This window comes from Melanotaenia boesemani, chromosome 17 (assembly GCF_017639745.1).
Source record: "Melanotaenia boesemani isolate fMelBoe1 chromosome 17, fMelBoe1.pri, whole genome shotgun sequence".
Classification (NCBI taxonomy): Eukaryota; Metazoa; Chordata; class Actinopteri; order Atheriniformes; family Melanotaeniidae; genus Melanotaenia; species Melanotaenia boesemani.
Window position 1 is genome coordinate 24,832,579 of NC_055698.1, and position 17,722 is coordinate 24,850,300.

Here is a 17,722-nt window from a genome sequence, read left to right on the forward strand (position 1 = left end):
CTTCTTGTTTTACTCATGAATTTCTGCTTTAGTATCATCTGAAGTCCGATGCTTTGTTATTAGTTTTATCTACTGTATTAAAAGAAAACTTCCTGAGCTAACTGAAGAGCATGTTGCATACATGGAAGAGTTTTTCCTCAAGTATGTGTCAGTATTTAATAGTACGATCATTCTCTTCATTCTAACCAGATTTTCCGTCTATGCTGGTGGTAAATAACTCCCATCTCTATACTCCCACCACCATGCCTCACTGTGAGGATGGAGTTTTAGAGCTGAAATGACCAAAACATTTAATTTTGGTATACCTTCTTCCACATGTTTGAAGAGTTTTCCAGATGTTTTAATACTTGTTTTTTGTTGTTTGTTTTGTTTTGTTTTGTTTTTTTTAAATTGATCATTTTTCTCCCTGTCTACTTTTCTCTAAAGACCAGCATAGTGAGGTATTGTACTCAGTTTAAATCAGTCCTTTGGATAGATGCTCCAATTTTGCTGTGCAGTTTTATAGCTCCTTCGGGCTTGTGTTTGGCCTTTTATTACCCCTGATTAATGTCCTGCCTGTGTGGTCCTTGAGTTTTGGTGGTCTATCTTTTCTCAGCTTGGTGGTACCCACTATTAGCTGCAGACTGGGGGGTATATTTACAGATGCATCTATACTGAGATCATGTGACACTTGGATTGCATACAGGTGGAGTTACTTTAACATATTATGGGATTTCTGAAGATAATTGGATGTATCTGATCATATAAGACAATTCAATTTTGTATATTTACTCATTACACCAGCACTGGCTCATCAGTTGTCACAAAGTTCTTAATCTATCAAAGAAAGCCCACTGAAAGCTCCTAAAGGTCCTAAATACCAGTTCTCTTGTACTTAGCATCAAATTACACTGGGGCTTCTTTGGCCGTCAGTGCAATTTAGGTTACAACATTTTCTTTTAGATATAAAGAACGTTTTCACAAATTTTAACAAAACTGTAAAAGATACATTAGCATTTATTTGAATATTGACACAGGAATCAAGAGCAAAGAAACTCTGCGCAGGATTCAAAACCTGTTGATAGTGAGGTTTCTGTTTTAATACCCTAATAAAATGTTTGATTCTAACTGCAGCTCTGATGTAATGCAGTGATAAATAAACTGATGGGTATTCAGAGTAAAAGACATAAACAAGAGATATTGTCATATTGGTCGTTTCACTACTAATTTTCCCCTTGAACAAATCACCTACCTCCTTCCTGTGCATGCACAATTTGCCTGTGAAGTAATGTGATTACTCCATGATAAAAGTGACTGCAGTTCATACTATATCCTTATTACAGCTGGAAAGAGACCATGGGGACATGTCCTCTGTTTGAGTCAGTTGCATGAGTTCATAATATTAGTTCACCGTAGATGCTCCTCCTGTTGCACTGAGTCATCCTGAACACAAACACACACATGCATTAAAGCGTGATCTCCATCTGCAGTTCACCGTCAGGTGACACATAAATCCAGCAGTCAAAACAAGCTCTCGGATCCTCAGAGCAAAGATTCTCTCTCTTTTTATTTAAGTAATTTTACTTATGCGGTGGGAAAACACAAATATTTACTTCTTTTGTACTTTTTGTGCAATAATGTGCCCTAAAATAATCAATTATAATTTTTATAAAAATCATAATTTTGCATGCTAATATATATCTTCTTGCACATTATGTAGAAATTACACAACCCATTCAGAAAGATGCTCAACTTGTACTTTGAAAATTTTCACAATAAAAATGCTTAATATGGAGCTCATATTTTTTTATAATGTCAGAGATTTTCTGTGTTTTTTTGATAACAATCTCTGAGATTCCATAAAGTGAGCACTGTTGCGCACTTTTGGTACTTTTTAAGGTGTTACTTGTCCCCAAACGGTGCTCTAGTATCTATCAAACAAAGCCGGTAGTGCAGTTTTAAAGCTCAGATAGTTCTCAATTCACCCACAGAGTTTGTCCATTCAGAGACACCATAATAAAAATGGTGGCACAAAAAAGGCAGCTACCACAGCAGGTAGATAGAAATTGCTCATTTTAAGAGAATAAAAACAAAATAGTTATTTTAATAAAGGGATTAGATACCAATAGAAATACATTTTTTAATAATGTATAAAATGTTTTGATCTTTGAATTAAAACCAGTGTGGTTATCATTTAAGTTAGGGTTAGTTTTCAGGATATAGATGCAAATAAATATTCTCTGAAGTGCTAGAAACATAGCTGTTTGTGCGTGTGTGTGTAGCTTCCAGCTCTGTGCTAACGGTGATCTCAGTGTTGTCCAAATCCCCCCTCCACCCTCATCTCAACAACACTAACAACACACCCACATGGGTATAATCAGTCAAAACTAGGCTGCATTTATGGTCTAATTAGAGAGGATTAGATCTTTATCCCCCCAAAACAACCTAAAGGAGGCGATGAAGGAAAAGGGATTGGTTCTAATTTATTCAAGACATGTTTTACAAAACTTCACCAACCACAATGACCTAAAACTTTGACTGAGCTGCTGGTGATTGTGGTTAGATTATGTGTGGTTCCCAAACTTTTTCAGCAGGGCCCCCTTTTCATCAACAACAATAATGTCAAGTACCCCCTTACCCGCCCTCCCTTATCCCACTACCACATGCACCCCGATGTTTACAAAGAAATGTACAAAGAAATGTGCCATGAAATAGTCTTTAGTTTAATGGCTGTTCTTCATTAACTATAGTTAAAACCATATCAGTTGCAGAGGGAATGATCAACTCCTCTGCTATAGCGTGAGGCGTTTTAAACCAGGAAACTCTGCAAATTACTTCAGGTGAGTTGAGCTTATAGCTGTTTTTCCACTGAAGGAACTTTTTTTCACGGCCCTCAGTTCCTATAACCATTTTAGCTCCTACTCAAAGGCAGGGTCTTTTCAGGGTTCCATAAGAACCCACATGACGTAGGTGTTTGGTGATTGTGAAATGTTGCTTTGTTTTGTTTTATATTCACCCACCTTATTTGACTCTTTTCCTTTTCTTCAGGTGCAGGTTGCACCATTAAACCAGAGACTTCCGAATGTCCCAATGAGTGCAGTGATCAGGGTCGCTGTAAGGACGGCAAGTGTGTCTGCTTCCCTGGTCACAGTGGGCCAGACTGCAGCGAGTCCAACTGTCCAGGGAACTGTAACGACAAAGGGAGGTGTGTCAACGGACAGTGTGTGTGTGATCCTGGGTTCTCTGGTCCTGACTGCTCCCAGGTAACCTGCCCAGACAACTGCAACAACCGAGGCAGGTGTGTGAATGGCAGGTGTGTCTGTGACAGTGGTTTCACAGGCCCCAGCTGCTCAGATGAATCCTGTCCTGGAAACTGCAACAACAGGGGGCGCTGTGTTAACGGGCAGTGTGTTTGCAATCCTGGATTCATGGATCCAGATTGTTCCAGAAAGGCCTGTCCTGATAACTGCAACAACCGTGGCAGATGTGTCAACGGTAAATGTGTGTGCGACAGCGGCTTCACCGGTGCAGACTGCTCTGAGCCAGCCTGTCCTGGCAACTGCAACAACAGGGGGCGCTGCGTGAATGGACAGTGCATTTGTGATGATGGATTCACTGGCCAGGATTGCTCAGAGAAAACATGCCCTAACGACTGTAACAACCGTGGGAGATGCGTTAACGGTAAATGTGTGTGTGACAGTGGCTTCACTGGTAAAGACTGCTCTGAGAATTCCTGCCCTGACAACTGCAGCAACAGGGGGCGCTGCATTAATGGACAGTGCGTTTGCGATGAAGGATTCACTGGTGCAGACTGCTTTCAAAAAGCCTGTCCCAACAACTGCAGCAACCGTGGGAACTGCGTGAACGGAAAGTGTGTTTGCGAAGTTGGCTTTACTGGGCCAGACTGTGCTGCTAAAGGCTGTCCCAACAACTGCAGCAACAAAGGTCGATGCATCAAAGGAAGATGTGTATGCCGGCGTGGGTTCACTGGAGAAGACTGCAGCCAGTGTCAGGAGGGCATGACTGGACCCAACTGTGATATGGGTAAGTCAAATCCACCAAAATATGTTGTGATTAGTTCAATGGCTAATCATGTTTTCAGTCATGTACATCCAGACATACACTACTAGTAGCTTCATCAGTCTGTAAAAGTGACCTTATTCTGACAGTCAGATATACTGTTGGTAAATTATACATTAGTGCTCCCTATTGCTTAATTAAAAAATAAGTTAATATGCATTAAACAAGAAACTGAACAGTGTGTAAATTGGTGTGTAATGCATGAAGTCAGTTTTTTTCTTTCTACAAGTCATGTTGCCATGACAACTCATATTAGCTTGACCAGCACAGTATTGCAGCAAAAATACTGGAAGTGGGATGAACACAGTTTGAAATTTCCTTTATCTACATGTTTAACTGTGCCAAATAAATGATGTGATAAAGAACTTATATGCACCCTTATCTCAAATATTTTATTGCACTTGGATTAATCTTTATATCTCTACGTCTATTATTATTTCCTGTTCATTTACCAAAGATCCTGGGGTTAAACACCTAGGTGCTGGATCTGACAATTCAGAGAAAATCACAGAGCTTAAAGGTTTGAATAGCACCTTGATTTATGTATTGTTTGAAGCAGATTAAATGTTAAACACAACAAATAGTGTTTTTTGAAGTTGGGTAGTGTGAGGGTGCAATGAACAGTGTATGAGTCGTCACTGTCTCATCTCTCAAAAAGAAAGGAAAAAAAAAACTACTTTATAGGTCTATCAAGAAACTTTCTGCCTGTTAACCCTCATTTCTTAAAGTTTGCCGTGATGAAAAGTAATTTCACTTGTGCACAAGGTTCTGTTCTGGATTCTCTATTGTTTAGATAATAGATTTTTCCTCTAGATAGTGTTTTAGATATTTTTTTAAATTGCATGTTCTATTTTATTATGCATCTAATTGACATATCTAAATATTAACACAGCTGTTTTTCGTGTTACAGGAATTTTACCATTTCCAACCACAATAAATAGGCTGAAAAGCTTCAATATAGTTTTTGCTCTTCAGATCATTCAACTTTTAAGGGTTAGGGTTAGGCTAACACACACCCTTAATACTGGCTTAATACAAGTGTTTCTTGTTTCCTCGCTGGTCAGAGAGAATTTTAAGAAACACGTCTATATACGCATAAACTTTACCAATCACTATGCTTTATTTTGTATGAAAGTATACCATATATTTACCAGTCATCTGTGTGCAATATAACTTAGGCACATACATTCTTTGAGATTTGTTATATTTTTGTCTCATTTTTTTATGGTTTTTCCCATGTGTTGGTGGTTTTTAATCTCAAGAAGAACATTAACATTTGTTCAAATTACAAATGCTGTCCTGTGGTGTATTGTATTTTATCACAATAATTTAATAGGACAATCACACACAAGCATGCAGTTTATTTCTATATAAAAACATTTATTTCAGGTTACTTGTAAGTCATGTAACAGTTATATTTAAATCTTAATTAGATTATTGTTTCTTGTTATTTTTAATACATCATTATTTGCAGCATCAATCAGGATACTGTATCTCCCAGCTATGTTTTCTTGTTGTTTGTGTTACTATCATTATTGTCAGTGTTTGTTAGCATCAGTTCTGCAGTTTGGAGCCGGTTTAAGCAGCATTGATTCTAGTGATGGTACGATTTTATTAACAGAGAAACAGGACCCAGACCATAAAAGTCACTCAGACTGCTGTGTAATGTAATGTTTTTTTTTCAGCTGCCTGAGGCTGACGCACAACAGACACATCTGTATTTAAGAGTGTTAAGTGTTTCCCCAAATGTAACCAACCACTTATTGAATTTGATGGAGGTATGTCCCACAGTCCTCAGTCTCATAGAGAAAATGGAGCGAGCAGGAAAAACTGTTGACAATCTTTCCATCCACCTGTTTTTGTACATTTGGAATAAGTGCAAAAAGACCTCAGCTGTGATGCTTTTAAATGAGAAAACAACTAATGCTGTTTAAACGATGCAGAAAAAAAAGCTTGATGGAAAAAAAAACTTTTTTTTTTCTTTAGTTTTTAGTTGTCATCCTTTCCTCTAGTTTATGCAGTCCTGACAGTTTTACAATTGAAAGGAAATTTGGAAAATTATAAAGTCAAACTTCTGCAATGCACTACTTTTCCCCTGTTGGAAAAGTGAGACGAGACGCCAAGAAAAAGTTAAAACTCTAAATTACATTTTATCAACTGACAAGTTATTTCTATAAATAAATGCTGTCTTTTCATTGGGACACTTTTAAATCTTACTCTTCTCTGCCGTGTTTCAACAACTGATTAAATGTTCTTAAATGTAAGTAATTTTCACTTCTGGATTAACTACATATCATTAGTGAACACTTGTCTTTTTATCTAGTGTATTATGTTTGAATTGATGAACTAATTTGGTTTTATAATGTAATATACTGCAAATTTATGCTTGATAAACAACAACACTGTGAGCAAATTAGCATCCTGCATCAAGTTCAACAAACAGCTGTGCTTTAGTACTAGGCTCACAGGGCTGCATGCATAGTTGGAGACTTTAATGGTTTAGTCAACTCCTAAGCTACTAAAACAGAGAATATTACATCAGCATGACCTTTAGAGGCTGTCTCCAATGATCATAAAGAAACATAAATTTAATAAAAACCATGTTCAATTATAAAAAAAAAGAGCTTTGCCTTAGCTACATGGAGAAAAATGTACTATTGTCTGAAAAGTTTTAAGAAGTCTTTGAAATAGTAAATGGAAACCATTTAGATTTCCCTCCTTTAATGATTTATTTTTCTTTGTTTTATTCTTTGCACATGCAGCAACGTGGTTTGTTTGCTATTTAAGATCAACAGATGCAAAAGATGGGATAAAGCTGAGTAACTGTGTTTTTCTGAAGGCAGTCTGGTCAAAGGAGATGTCTTTGTGTAGTGCTTGTGTGACATGCGTGTTGGATTTTGGTAATTGCTTACGGGAATATTACATCATGCTCTCAGCTAGTGGTGTGTTTTTCAGCACTAAATTTATGAGAGACTTGGGGCCGTAAAACTAACCTGTGAATTATTATCACAGTAGGTCGTCATTATGGACAGTTATTGTCAGCTGTGTGGCTCCACCAGACTTAAACAGGAACATTTTGAGTTATGCTGGGTTGTTGAACTAGTAAAAGGACTTGACAGACGACAGGGAAAGAACTGTTGTGTGTAAGATGTGAAATAGGAAATAAAAGGTTGAAATTGGCCTTATATATAATTTTTATTATTAGTCATTTGGTACATTTGTTGGAGTACTTCTTTTTGTCATAAAGAGTTCAGAAACTTGGCACCATTCTCTAAAAACATCCATTTATAAATAAACTCTATATATAATCAGAACTTAATAAGTTGACAGATAATTGTTCATTTGCAAGAATTGACCTAATTCTCAAAGTTCTTCAACCAACAAAGATGTGTTAGGGTCTTATCCAAAACTAGCTATGATTCTGGTAGGTTCTGTGTTGGACTATGTTGAGTATTGCACACATTCTTCGGTATTGTCGAGGAGCATGTTTGAGTCCCCCTGAGGGGCAAATATTAATAACTTCCAGTTGGGTCCTTAGGAAAGACCCTTAACGCTTCAGCCTAACCACTGAAAAAAAAGTGTCTGCTAAATGACTGTAATGTAGGCAAGAAGCTGCTGATGCTTCACCATCAGCACCATGATCATCCCATTGACGTGCCATTTGTGTCCACCCAATAAACTCCAGCTTTGAGTTTTCTTTTAGCTCTGATTTGGTGGCAACCAGCTCCTGGGAAAACTATCTGGGTACTTCAAGCTTGATTCATCTTAAAGACTGAATGTTGGCAATTTAATCTAAAACCAGGACCTTGTGGCTCCCAAATCATAAATCTAAATATGGCTCTTGATGACAAAACCAGCCCTTGTCATCTAAGCTGTATCATTCATCCAACATGTCACATTGAACGGTCTGTTTTTATTGTTGAGGTGCCAGGGAGCAGATGGTTTAGGATTTGATTGAGGCTTATGGCAAATTCTGATACATCACTCTACGTTTGTTAAGATGGACATCTCAACTGGATCTACACAAGAGGGAAAGAAAATTAGTGAAATGACAAATGGGTGCCTGCTGGTCCATTTGTTCCACTGTTTCAATCAGAGAAGAAGGAAAAGGAGACATTAAAAACTACAGTTGGCTGCCAGAGAGAGGAAGACCTAATTTATTACCTCATTTATTACCCTATACTGCCTTTCATGGATTTGTAATAATACACTTGAGGGCAGAATCTGTTTATCAGATCCATGTGCATGACACAGCTGCAGATGAAGCTAAAATCTTAAAAAGATTTGGTATTTCCGCTCACCAACTGTTGTACTCCATTAGCAAGAAGATTTTGGAAACTGAGATAGTTTATATATAAGTAAAAGAATAAAACTCTGCTGGAGAAAAACATAGTTTGTTTTTTCATTGTAAAAACTATCCTGCTGGATTTCAGGTTTAGAAGACAAAAATGAAAAAGCAGAGAATGTAATGACATTTTTCTACTAAGACCTCTATCACCTTATTAAAGCTCAACTCACTGTGTGAATCTGTCTTTTTATAGTCCTTGTGCATGACTTTATGTCAGTCTGTAACTGCTTTACATGTTTGCTGATTTTACACCCAAGTAGCCCGTTTAGCATTGAGAGTGTGCAGGAAGAAGCTAATTCAGCTGTGAAAATTAACATGTTTAAAACAGCAGATGAGGCTCCTTATTCTGATTATATGTGTACTGCTCATCCACAATAGCATGAAACAAGCAGAAAGCAGTACAGAGATCAGCACGTGCACAGTGACTGGAAATACTCTAGAATATTTACCAATATGTTTTTACATTATTCCCCATTGATGTTCCAGAGATTTCATTAAACACCTGAATGAAGGCTGCAGATATTTGCATTTTCACATACTGTACTGCCAGAACATCTCTAGAACATTTTAACAGTATGTCTTTAGTGTAAAGTGTCTTTTGTGTTTCGTCTCTTTGAGGATGTTTTGGTTGCTAGCGGTTTCTTTGTAGCTCCGTTTTCATTTTGTGTTGGAGCGAAATGTCTTTTTTTCTGCTTGTTTGTTTTTTCTTGGCTTGTTTTAATACATTTGGGGGTTTTTGTGGTTGTTTACAATTTTGTTATGTTATTTTCTTGTTTTGTGTATGTTGTGTTTCATTGCAATTGTTCCTGTTTTGTAATTGTTTTTTCTTCATACTTACTTCATGTCTCCTTTTCTTCATTGTTTCTTCTCTTAGTGCTCTTTTTGTCTTTTTGGGTCTTTTTACAGCTTCTTTGTATGTCATTTTGTAGTTTTTTTCGGTGGTTTGTTTTTGTTCATAGTCATTTCAAATATTTGGTTGTTTTCTGTCTGTTTGTTAGGATCTTTTTTTTAAAGTTTGTACATTTTTGCTGTTGTTTTGTGTCCCTGAAGTTTTGTCTGTTTCTTTTGTTGTTTTTATTGTGATAGTTGTTTTCGTTTTGCCTCTTTGATGTTGTTTGTGCCTTTTTTTTTGTCTTTGTCTTGACTGTACTTCTGTTTAAACAGAAATACTGCACATATAGTCATTGTTTCACTACTCAGCCTCTCCATTTTAACCATCCTAAAAGCTGACTGGGCTGCAGCAATATGAACGACTGATATCTGTGTCTCTCTTTCAGCCATGTTGGGTGTCTCTAAGCTAAGGACTCGGGACATCACAGAGACGTCTACCACTCTGATTTGGACTTCACCTTCCGTGCTGTATGAAATGTATGAAATCACTTTCACCAGCAAGGTATGTAATATAATAGGTTAATTTAGCAATCTGGTGCCTTTAATGTTTAATGCTCAAACTTTTGGGCCGATTTAAATATTTATTTGCATTAAAGAAATGAGGATATGAGGCTTAAGAATGCACATTGTCTCCTCCAGGTACAGTTCTGCAATTCACAGTTTGCATATATCTCAAGAAATTGTTGTAATCTTCTTTTATCATTTCTCACATTTCTCTTATACTGTTTCTTTTTTCTTTCACAATCTGTGTAACAACAGAAAAAAATATTATCAAAGCTAAATTCAATGCACACACACTTTTAGAGGTCATTCAGACAGCAGATGTATTTGTCGACATTAAGGGGGGAACAAAAAGCTGATTCTCATCGAGTCCTCACTGTGCCCTTATCCAGAACTCTGGGGGTTAAAATCTCTGCCAGGTCATGTTGAGAGCATGGAGAAGTCTGCAGGAAAAGCTGTTTTCACAGGATCCTCAGGGAGGTTTAAAATGTGTCTGATGTGAGATGAGGTCTGCAGACAGATCCATAAAACTGCTGTGTGAAGTTTCGCTGCATGCAAAGATTATAAACACAAAAGTTTGACCTCTGATCTCATCATCATAAGTTCTACAATTAATGCTCTGCACATTAGACCACAAGAAAAAAAATGAAAATAGAACATCCAAGAGAAGAAAAGAAACCCTTCTGTGTGAGGGTTTGGACAAGAGTTTGTGGCAGCTCTCTGTGCAGATCATCTTGGAAAATGATTCACAGTAGAGTATTTTTTCATGACAACAGGAGCAAGAAAAACTGTCCACAAAATTTCAACAAACCTTGAAAGCAGGATGATAAATTCAGCAAAGCCTCAGCAGCTCCACAAATCTCCTGAAGTAAAAATACAGTTTTAAGAAAAACAAAAACAATGTCCAATAAATAAAGTCTGGATTGTTTTAGAGCCATAAATCAACAGAGTAAGTTGCACTGAGGTGTGTGATTGCCTTTTGGGAAGGGCTATATATACAATTGTCATAAAATAAAATATGGATAAATACTTAGCATGATGTAGCAGACACTGGAAAGACACTGTCTGAAATTTATATTTAAAATTTAGTGAAAAACTATAAATCTCCAAAAGCTTGCTGATGATAAATATTCCTCACAATGGAATGTAACACTTTTTGTGCTCAAACAGGAAGATAAATAACAAACATGTTGCTGAAATGCATCAGTAGACAAGTATGTTGTTAATGAAATCATTTTTTTTCATCAAAAGAAAATTCCATAAATTGTCATTTCTGTCACAATTTCAGGGTTTTTAGAGGTGCTGGTAGAATCTCCCATTTTCAAAGTTGAAGCTAAGAAGCTAGCTACATCCTCTCTACCAATGCCAATCAGAAAAATTAGGGCTAACTCGATATTAAGAATGGGAATTTTGAGCAAAAATACAATTTAAAATCATGTAGAATTATTCCACCTTGTTTCAAATCCCCCTTCCATGCCCTCCTATCATCAGGTTTTGATGTTCGCTAACACTGTGTTGCTAATATGATTGTGTACACATGCTGTAGCTCTTCCATCAAACTTTGTAAACCTTCACCTACAACAAACTGATGGGAAGGATGTCTTGAACTATCACCTATGAGATACTATCCACTACGTAGCTCTTCATGCCTAACATCAATCTTACTTTGTCTTTGGGGCGGCAGTGGCTCAGGCGGTAGAGCAGGTCGTCCAATGATCGGAAGGTCGGCGGTTCGATTCCCGCTCCCACAGTCATCTGTCGTTGTGTCCTTGGGCAGGACACTTAACCCTCCTTGCCTCCAGTGTTGGCATCGCTGGTGTATGAATGTGTGGATGAATGTTCGGTGATGGTCGGAGAGGCCGTAGGCGCAGAATGGCAGCCACGTTTCCGTCAGCTTGCCCCAGGGCAGCTGTGGCTACACACGTAGCTTACCATCACCAGGTATGAGTGAGGAGTGGATGAATAATGGATTCACACAATGTAAAGCGCTTTGGGTGCCTTGAAAAGCGCTATATAAATCTAATCCATTATTATTATTATTATTATTATTAAATCTCACAGTGCCACATACTTTATACCAGAGCCAGGCGATATATCGTCTAATGTTGCTTTTTCCTGGTTGGGATTTCTATTAGTTGCTGTTAAAAACTGTTTAATTTACAATTAAATGACTATTCAAAAATTATAAAATCATTATCGATCCTTACTCAGTAGTTTAGTGGTCGAAAGGTTGTGGCTTATCACTCTAAATAATAGAAATGGTCATTCCAGTAAAACGTGGCAGATCTTAACAGTAGTTACCATTTTCTTGACATATATTGGAAGGAAGACTGAACATTTAGTTCTTACTTGATGCTTAAATTTAAAGTGAAACACAAAATGATATTAGAGAAACATCACAGAACCACACAAAACTGACATACTATCCATGAGTGTGTTCTCACACTGCATGCCAGCACATCTGAAAAAAATCATGCAGTAAATATCCAGGATTCAACATGATAGTCTCTGATAATCCCCATAACATATAGTCCACACAACAAATGCATGATGTCAAGCTGTAGGTTGTAAAAGATCTTGTTTTCAAAGACGTTGTAGTATTCCATTAAGGTTTTCTACAAGTAGTGTTTATCTCAAACAGCTACAGAGATGCTTCAGGCATCATTTTATTTAGTTTAAACAGATTGTTTTCTGCTTTACGTTATTTAATTAAAACTGTGAATGTTTTTTTTATATACTGTATCTTTGTAACTATCTAGCAGCAAGTTTAGAATAAAATATTATTGTAAGAATCTCTTTGCAACAGATACTTAAAGAAGGACATATTAACATCTGCAAAGCATTTCAAACTAGTTTGGGCTCTTTGTTTTTGAGGGGAAACTCATCTCAGTTACAGGACATGTTGAAGAAAAAGAAAGAAAAACTGAGCAGTTTGTAATTTCCATGACACACTAGAAACAAAATTATGTGTGAAACTAAGTCAAATCCTTTAAGGAACAGAAAATTGCAGCAGGATTTTATGACATTACAGTTAAGTGGATGCATCTTTGGGAGTAAACCACCACTTGCAATTGAAACTTCCCTGCATGTGAGCTCAAGATGAATCAGAAGAAGCTCGATTACAGAAATTTAACATAAGCAGAGAAATGTCAGATAGCTTTATTTGTATTTTTTAGGGTCTTTTTAAACTGCTACAACTTTTATTTGACAAACTCTGAGTTCAGAACAGATTTGATTGAAAACATCAAAACTTTTAATCACAAGGTCTGAAAAAGAAAACCATCTAAAAGGTATGCTTTTTATTTCTTTTCACATTATTTCTACATTAACATTCCTGCATTAATGGTAAAAACTTTACACTTTAATATCACTTGATGATGGTTATTGGCTTAAACTGAAGAAGAGACTGTTGTATTACATGTTTAAACACAATTTATGTTAGTAATGGGGACATTGAATACTCAATGAAGCATTCCTTCAATAGATAAATATTTATTTAAGCACAAAAGTCTCTGTAGTCTATCTTTTGAGAGCAGCGTTTGTGTGACCCCAACTTTAGTTTTTGTTTAAAAGTAAAACTGTGATTTATTCATAACTAAACAATAGTCTGTATGAGATATATTGCCATTTAATGAGCGCTCCATGGCAAAAACTTATTTGTTCTTTTTTATTTGTTTGTAGCATTTTTTATTTCTGATTACTCATTTTATTAATTATGATTTTTAGGGGATTCATTTGGCTTTTAGCTGTAATGCACATAGAGACGAAAACAAAACCTCAAACAGTTTTTTGTTATTGTTGTTGTTTTTTGTGCTCAGTTGCAAAAAGTCAAACCTTTTGGATTTAGGACAGATTATACAGAATGTTTTCTCTGAGCTGAATAACAGCAGGTGGAAAAGGAACTGGTCTTTTTTTCTACTTTTCTCTTTTTAAATAATCTTTCCAAGACAAGACTTGAGCTATCTCCAATGGGATGAAGTCAACAGACAGAACCCCTGTGGATGACGATGACACCTCATCTTCGCCTGTAACACACATGTTGCATTTCCTCAATAATTCTTCTTTAACCAGATTTTTAGACTTTCATTTCCTTCCTCACAGGAACCTTAAAAAACTCAGCAGGCAGAGAGTGAGTTGTTAGAGACTGCTTTAGCAACACACACAAATTCAAAGCATCTGCTACTCTGGTTGTAATGGACAAACAAACACCAACATAGCAACAAAGTCTCCGTCAGGCAGACCAGCTCAAGCTGTCAGAGAGGTTAAGTAACAAGACAAACTTTGGTTTGCTTATCTTTTGTTGGGGGGTGTTTTAGTCCATTAGGATCACTAAAAACTTGACCTTTTGTGTTCTGTGCCCATAAGTGATGAAATAACTTGTCATTCTCCTGGTAATTACAGATAAAAATACACATCTGTAGGTGTAGTAGTTATTGGAAGCTGTTTTAGTTTAAAACATGAGTCACCCAGCCATTAAAACAGCTAGAAATCGAAAAGTAAATTACAAAAACTCCTAAAATAAAGGACAGAATCTTTAGTAAGGTGGGACTTGGGGCAGCAACACTGCTGCTGTAGTGAAGAAGACCCACCAGAGACTGTGTCAGGATATTGAAGAAAATCTCCCCAGGTCTGCTGGAAACCTTCTACCATTCTTCTTTAGAAAGCATATTTATATTTTCCTTTTTATCATGGTTTGTCAACCGCATAAAAGCAGACAGGGCTGCTCTCTCCAAACAGTAGCAAACGCGGCTCAGAAAATCAACCGTCTCCCCCTCCCATGACAAGACATACACAGGTCACGCTGCCAAAGCAAAGCCTGCAGAATCATCAAAGGCACCACTGAAGTCATTTGTTTACGACACACACAGAACAACATGAGCCGCCATTTAACTTCGCCAATTACTGGAAAACCTCCTCATTACAAATTGCACCATCCAGGTGGCTCTGGAATTTTTTGTTGGCCAACATGCACATAAAGAACCATGATAGGCCAAACAGTATAGAAATTATAGGAAGTTGTGTAATGTGCACAAGGATAGTCTTTTAACATCTTTCATGAAATGGACTACTAGCCAAGTTCAACAACCTTCTGCTCTACCTCCTACTCTCATTGTTGTATGAGGTTTGTTTGGTCATTGTAATTTCATGCACATATCCCACAAAACTAGACTGTAACAGACTGTACAACTGCTAAAAAACATGTAATATTTGCTTTCATAAACGGAAGAGGGTTTATGAGGTTATTGAATGTTGTTCTCAAAGAAAAAACAAAAATATTGGATTAGTGTTAGTCAATGTTTGTAAGTTTTCTAAAGATTAATGACAACTTGGATTAATTGTGATTTACTACAATCTGGTTAAATTTTATCCTGTCCTGTAATTTTCAGCAGAAATAAAAATTTCTTCATGTTTCAAGGTGATGATGATAAATAACTCACTAATCTTGCTTTGGTCAGGTGTGGAATTTCTGAGCCAGTTTAATCATCTGACTTACATTTGTATTAACCAGATTAAGAATATCTTCAGTAACCCTCATGACTCAGACTACCACTAATATTTGTGTAAAACAAAAGTCGGCTTTGAAGTCTGTCTTGCACACCAATGGCTTGTTGTGCTTCTAATCACTAAACTCTCCATTAGATTAACCTCTGCTCCAAACATGTGTGATCAATCTGCAGCAGAGGACCTTAAAGAAGTGGAAAATGACTAATTGTGTTGGTATTCTTGAGTTGTATTTAGGAGACAAACTGAGACAGAAAAGTCAGCCCAACAAAGAAAACACTGACCTCTCTTTCTAAATCATTTGGATTCAAAACTGTTGCTGAGAAAAGAAGAAAGCGCCACACTGCTTGGATTACTGTGTGCACTTTGGACACATCATGGCGTCACTGCACATGTTCTCCCTCATGTTTTCCCACACACCAACAGTCACTATGGTCGCCTCATATTGTAATATTTTTTTTCTTCTTTTCAACAAAACATGCCAACAATGTCATTGTGATGACATCACTAAGGGATTAGGACACTCTAATGACTCTAAAAGAGATTTGAGTGGGAAAAGCACCAGGAATTATATACAACTGCAGGGAGACAGGACATGGATGGATGGATGGATGGATGGATGGATGGATGGATGGATGGATGGATGGATGGATGGATAACCCATAGAGATACATTTGTCTGCTAGAGTCCATGTAAACCAAAGAGGAAAGGGAATGAGAAAAAAAAACAAAAACATATACATTTTGGTTTATTTACACTTTGTTTTGGGTTGTTTGGGTTGGAGCCCAAAGCATTAGCCTGTTAATTGTATCATCAGAATTAATAACTAAAGACATTAAATAAAAATGATAAAATAATGTGTAGCCCCACTGGCTGCTTAAGCTCAACCAGCAGGTGTATCAGCAGATCCTAGGTTCTATGAGGAGACTTTGTATAAAACGAACCAGTGAAGACCTTAAGATTCCTTATTTTGGAAATGCTGCAGACCTTGTGTGTTCCTCATGGGAAAACAAAACCACACACCAACTACTGAATCCCCTTGCAATAATGTGTTTAAATTTATGTTGCATTCTGGTATGCAAACATTGAACAGTGCACAACTCAGCACCATGTACCACAAAAGAAGAGTCCACGTTTCTTACAGTCAGTTCAGTTAGCAGACCATACCATCACCTATGAGAATGAAAACTGTCCATCCTGGATCCACAGAAAGATGACTGCCGACAGATGAGTTATGAAGACGAGGAGTTGAAGTGATGATCCTGTGGCATGATGTGGATGATGGTAATGAAGATGTCGACCAGGAGGCAGAAGGTGGTGGCGACTCGGAGGGTCTGGAATCTTAACCGTGAACAAGAACCAGCCTGCACAAAATGTGCAGAAGAACTACTTATTGTCCATTTCTACCACTTACATTCTTTTTTTTAACAACATAACGAAAAATACGATTGATTTACATGGATACAACCACATATCTCCGGCTTAGCTATACGGATAACAGACATTTTTTCTACAACATATGGCACATAACAATTAAATGGGTATGGCACATAACAATTAAATGGGTTCAAAATAAGCAATAATACCTACATTAACATAGCTTGACATAACAGTTCAACATACACAATAAATATTAACTAACCCAGTTTCCTAAATAATCCTATTCCGACTGGTTTATTCTTCATTTCAGGTATAAACTCACTGTAACTATGAATAATAATTGTAAATAGTCAACTCACCGGAATATCAAAGCTACTGCTGCACGAGGCAATGCTCGGCTGCTGCCTTTAAGCTGTTAGCTAGCTGCTGCACGAGGCAACACTCCGTGGCTGCCCTGTAGCTTCTTAGCTTGGCGCTAATCTGGACCAACAAGCACTTTTCTGTGGTTCAGCAGATCAGTGACTTCATCTATGAGTCATGGATCAATTTTTCTAAGGTTGACAACTCCTTTCCGCTTCTCTGGACAGGTATGAGCTGCGACTCTTTGCTTCTGCTGTGTAACGTGGTGACTGCGTTCTCTCCCTACTCGAGCTTTTTTTTTTAAAAAACGTCTGCTTCAACACGTCATCACGCACGCATCCACTGACACAGCTTAACAGCTTCACCACAAGGGGGAGCTGTTGGTGCATAAAAACAAGGATGAATGAAATAATGCAACCTGATAATTGGGTTTAAGTGGCAGTTCGAACCACCAGGTTACATTCTCCCCCTCTAAACCGCGTGCGTCCCTGCATGCGTGCATCCATCAGAAAGAACTGAAGTTTGGGGAAACATGGCCTGCAACCCTTCTAAAAATGTGCCTATAGCCAGGATGAGTGGTTTACCAAGCTCGTCATAGGTAAACTTCTGAGGTAGACGCCTCTCTCTCGAAGAACGCCTTGGTTCGCTAGCTGCACTCGTTGGTAACTGCTCTGGCTCAAT

The 17,722-nt window shown here is 37.4% G+C and overlaps 1 protein-coding gene across 2 annotated transcripts in view; it reads left to right on the plus strand.

The window, feature by feature from the left end:
* LOC121656751 (tenascin) overlaps window positions 1-17,722 on the plus strand; it is a 62,562-nt gene that overhangs the window by 13,380 nt on the left and 31,460 nt on the right. For both annotated transcript variants that reach the window (XM_042011850.1, XM_042011851.1), the window contains exons 5-6: window positions 3,028-4,023; window positions 9,685-9,800. In XM_042011850.1, the coding sequence (XP_041867784.1) occupies window positions 3,028-4,023; window positions 9,685-9,800 (1,112 nt within the window). The remainder of the gene's footprint in view (window positions 1-3,027; window positions 4,024-9,684; window positions 9,801-17,722) is intronic.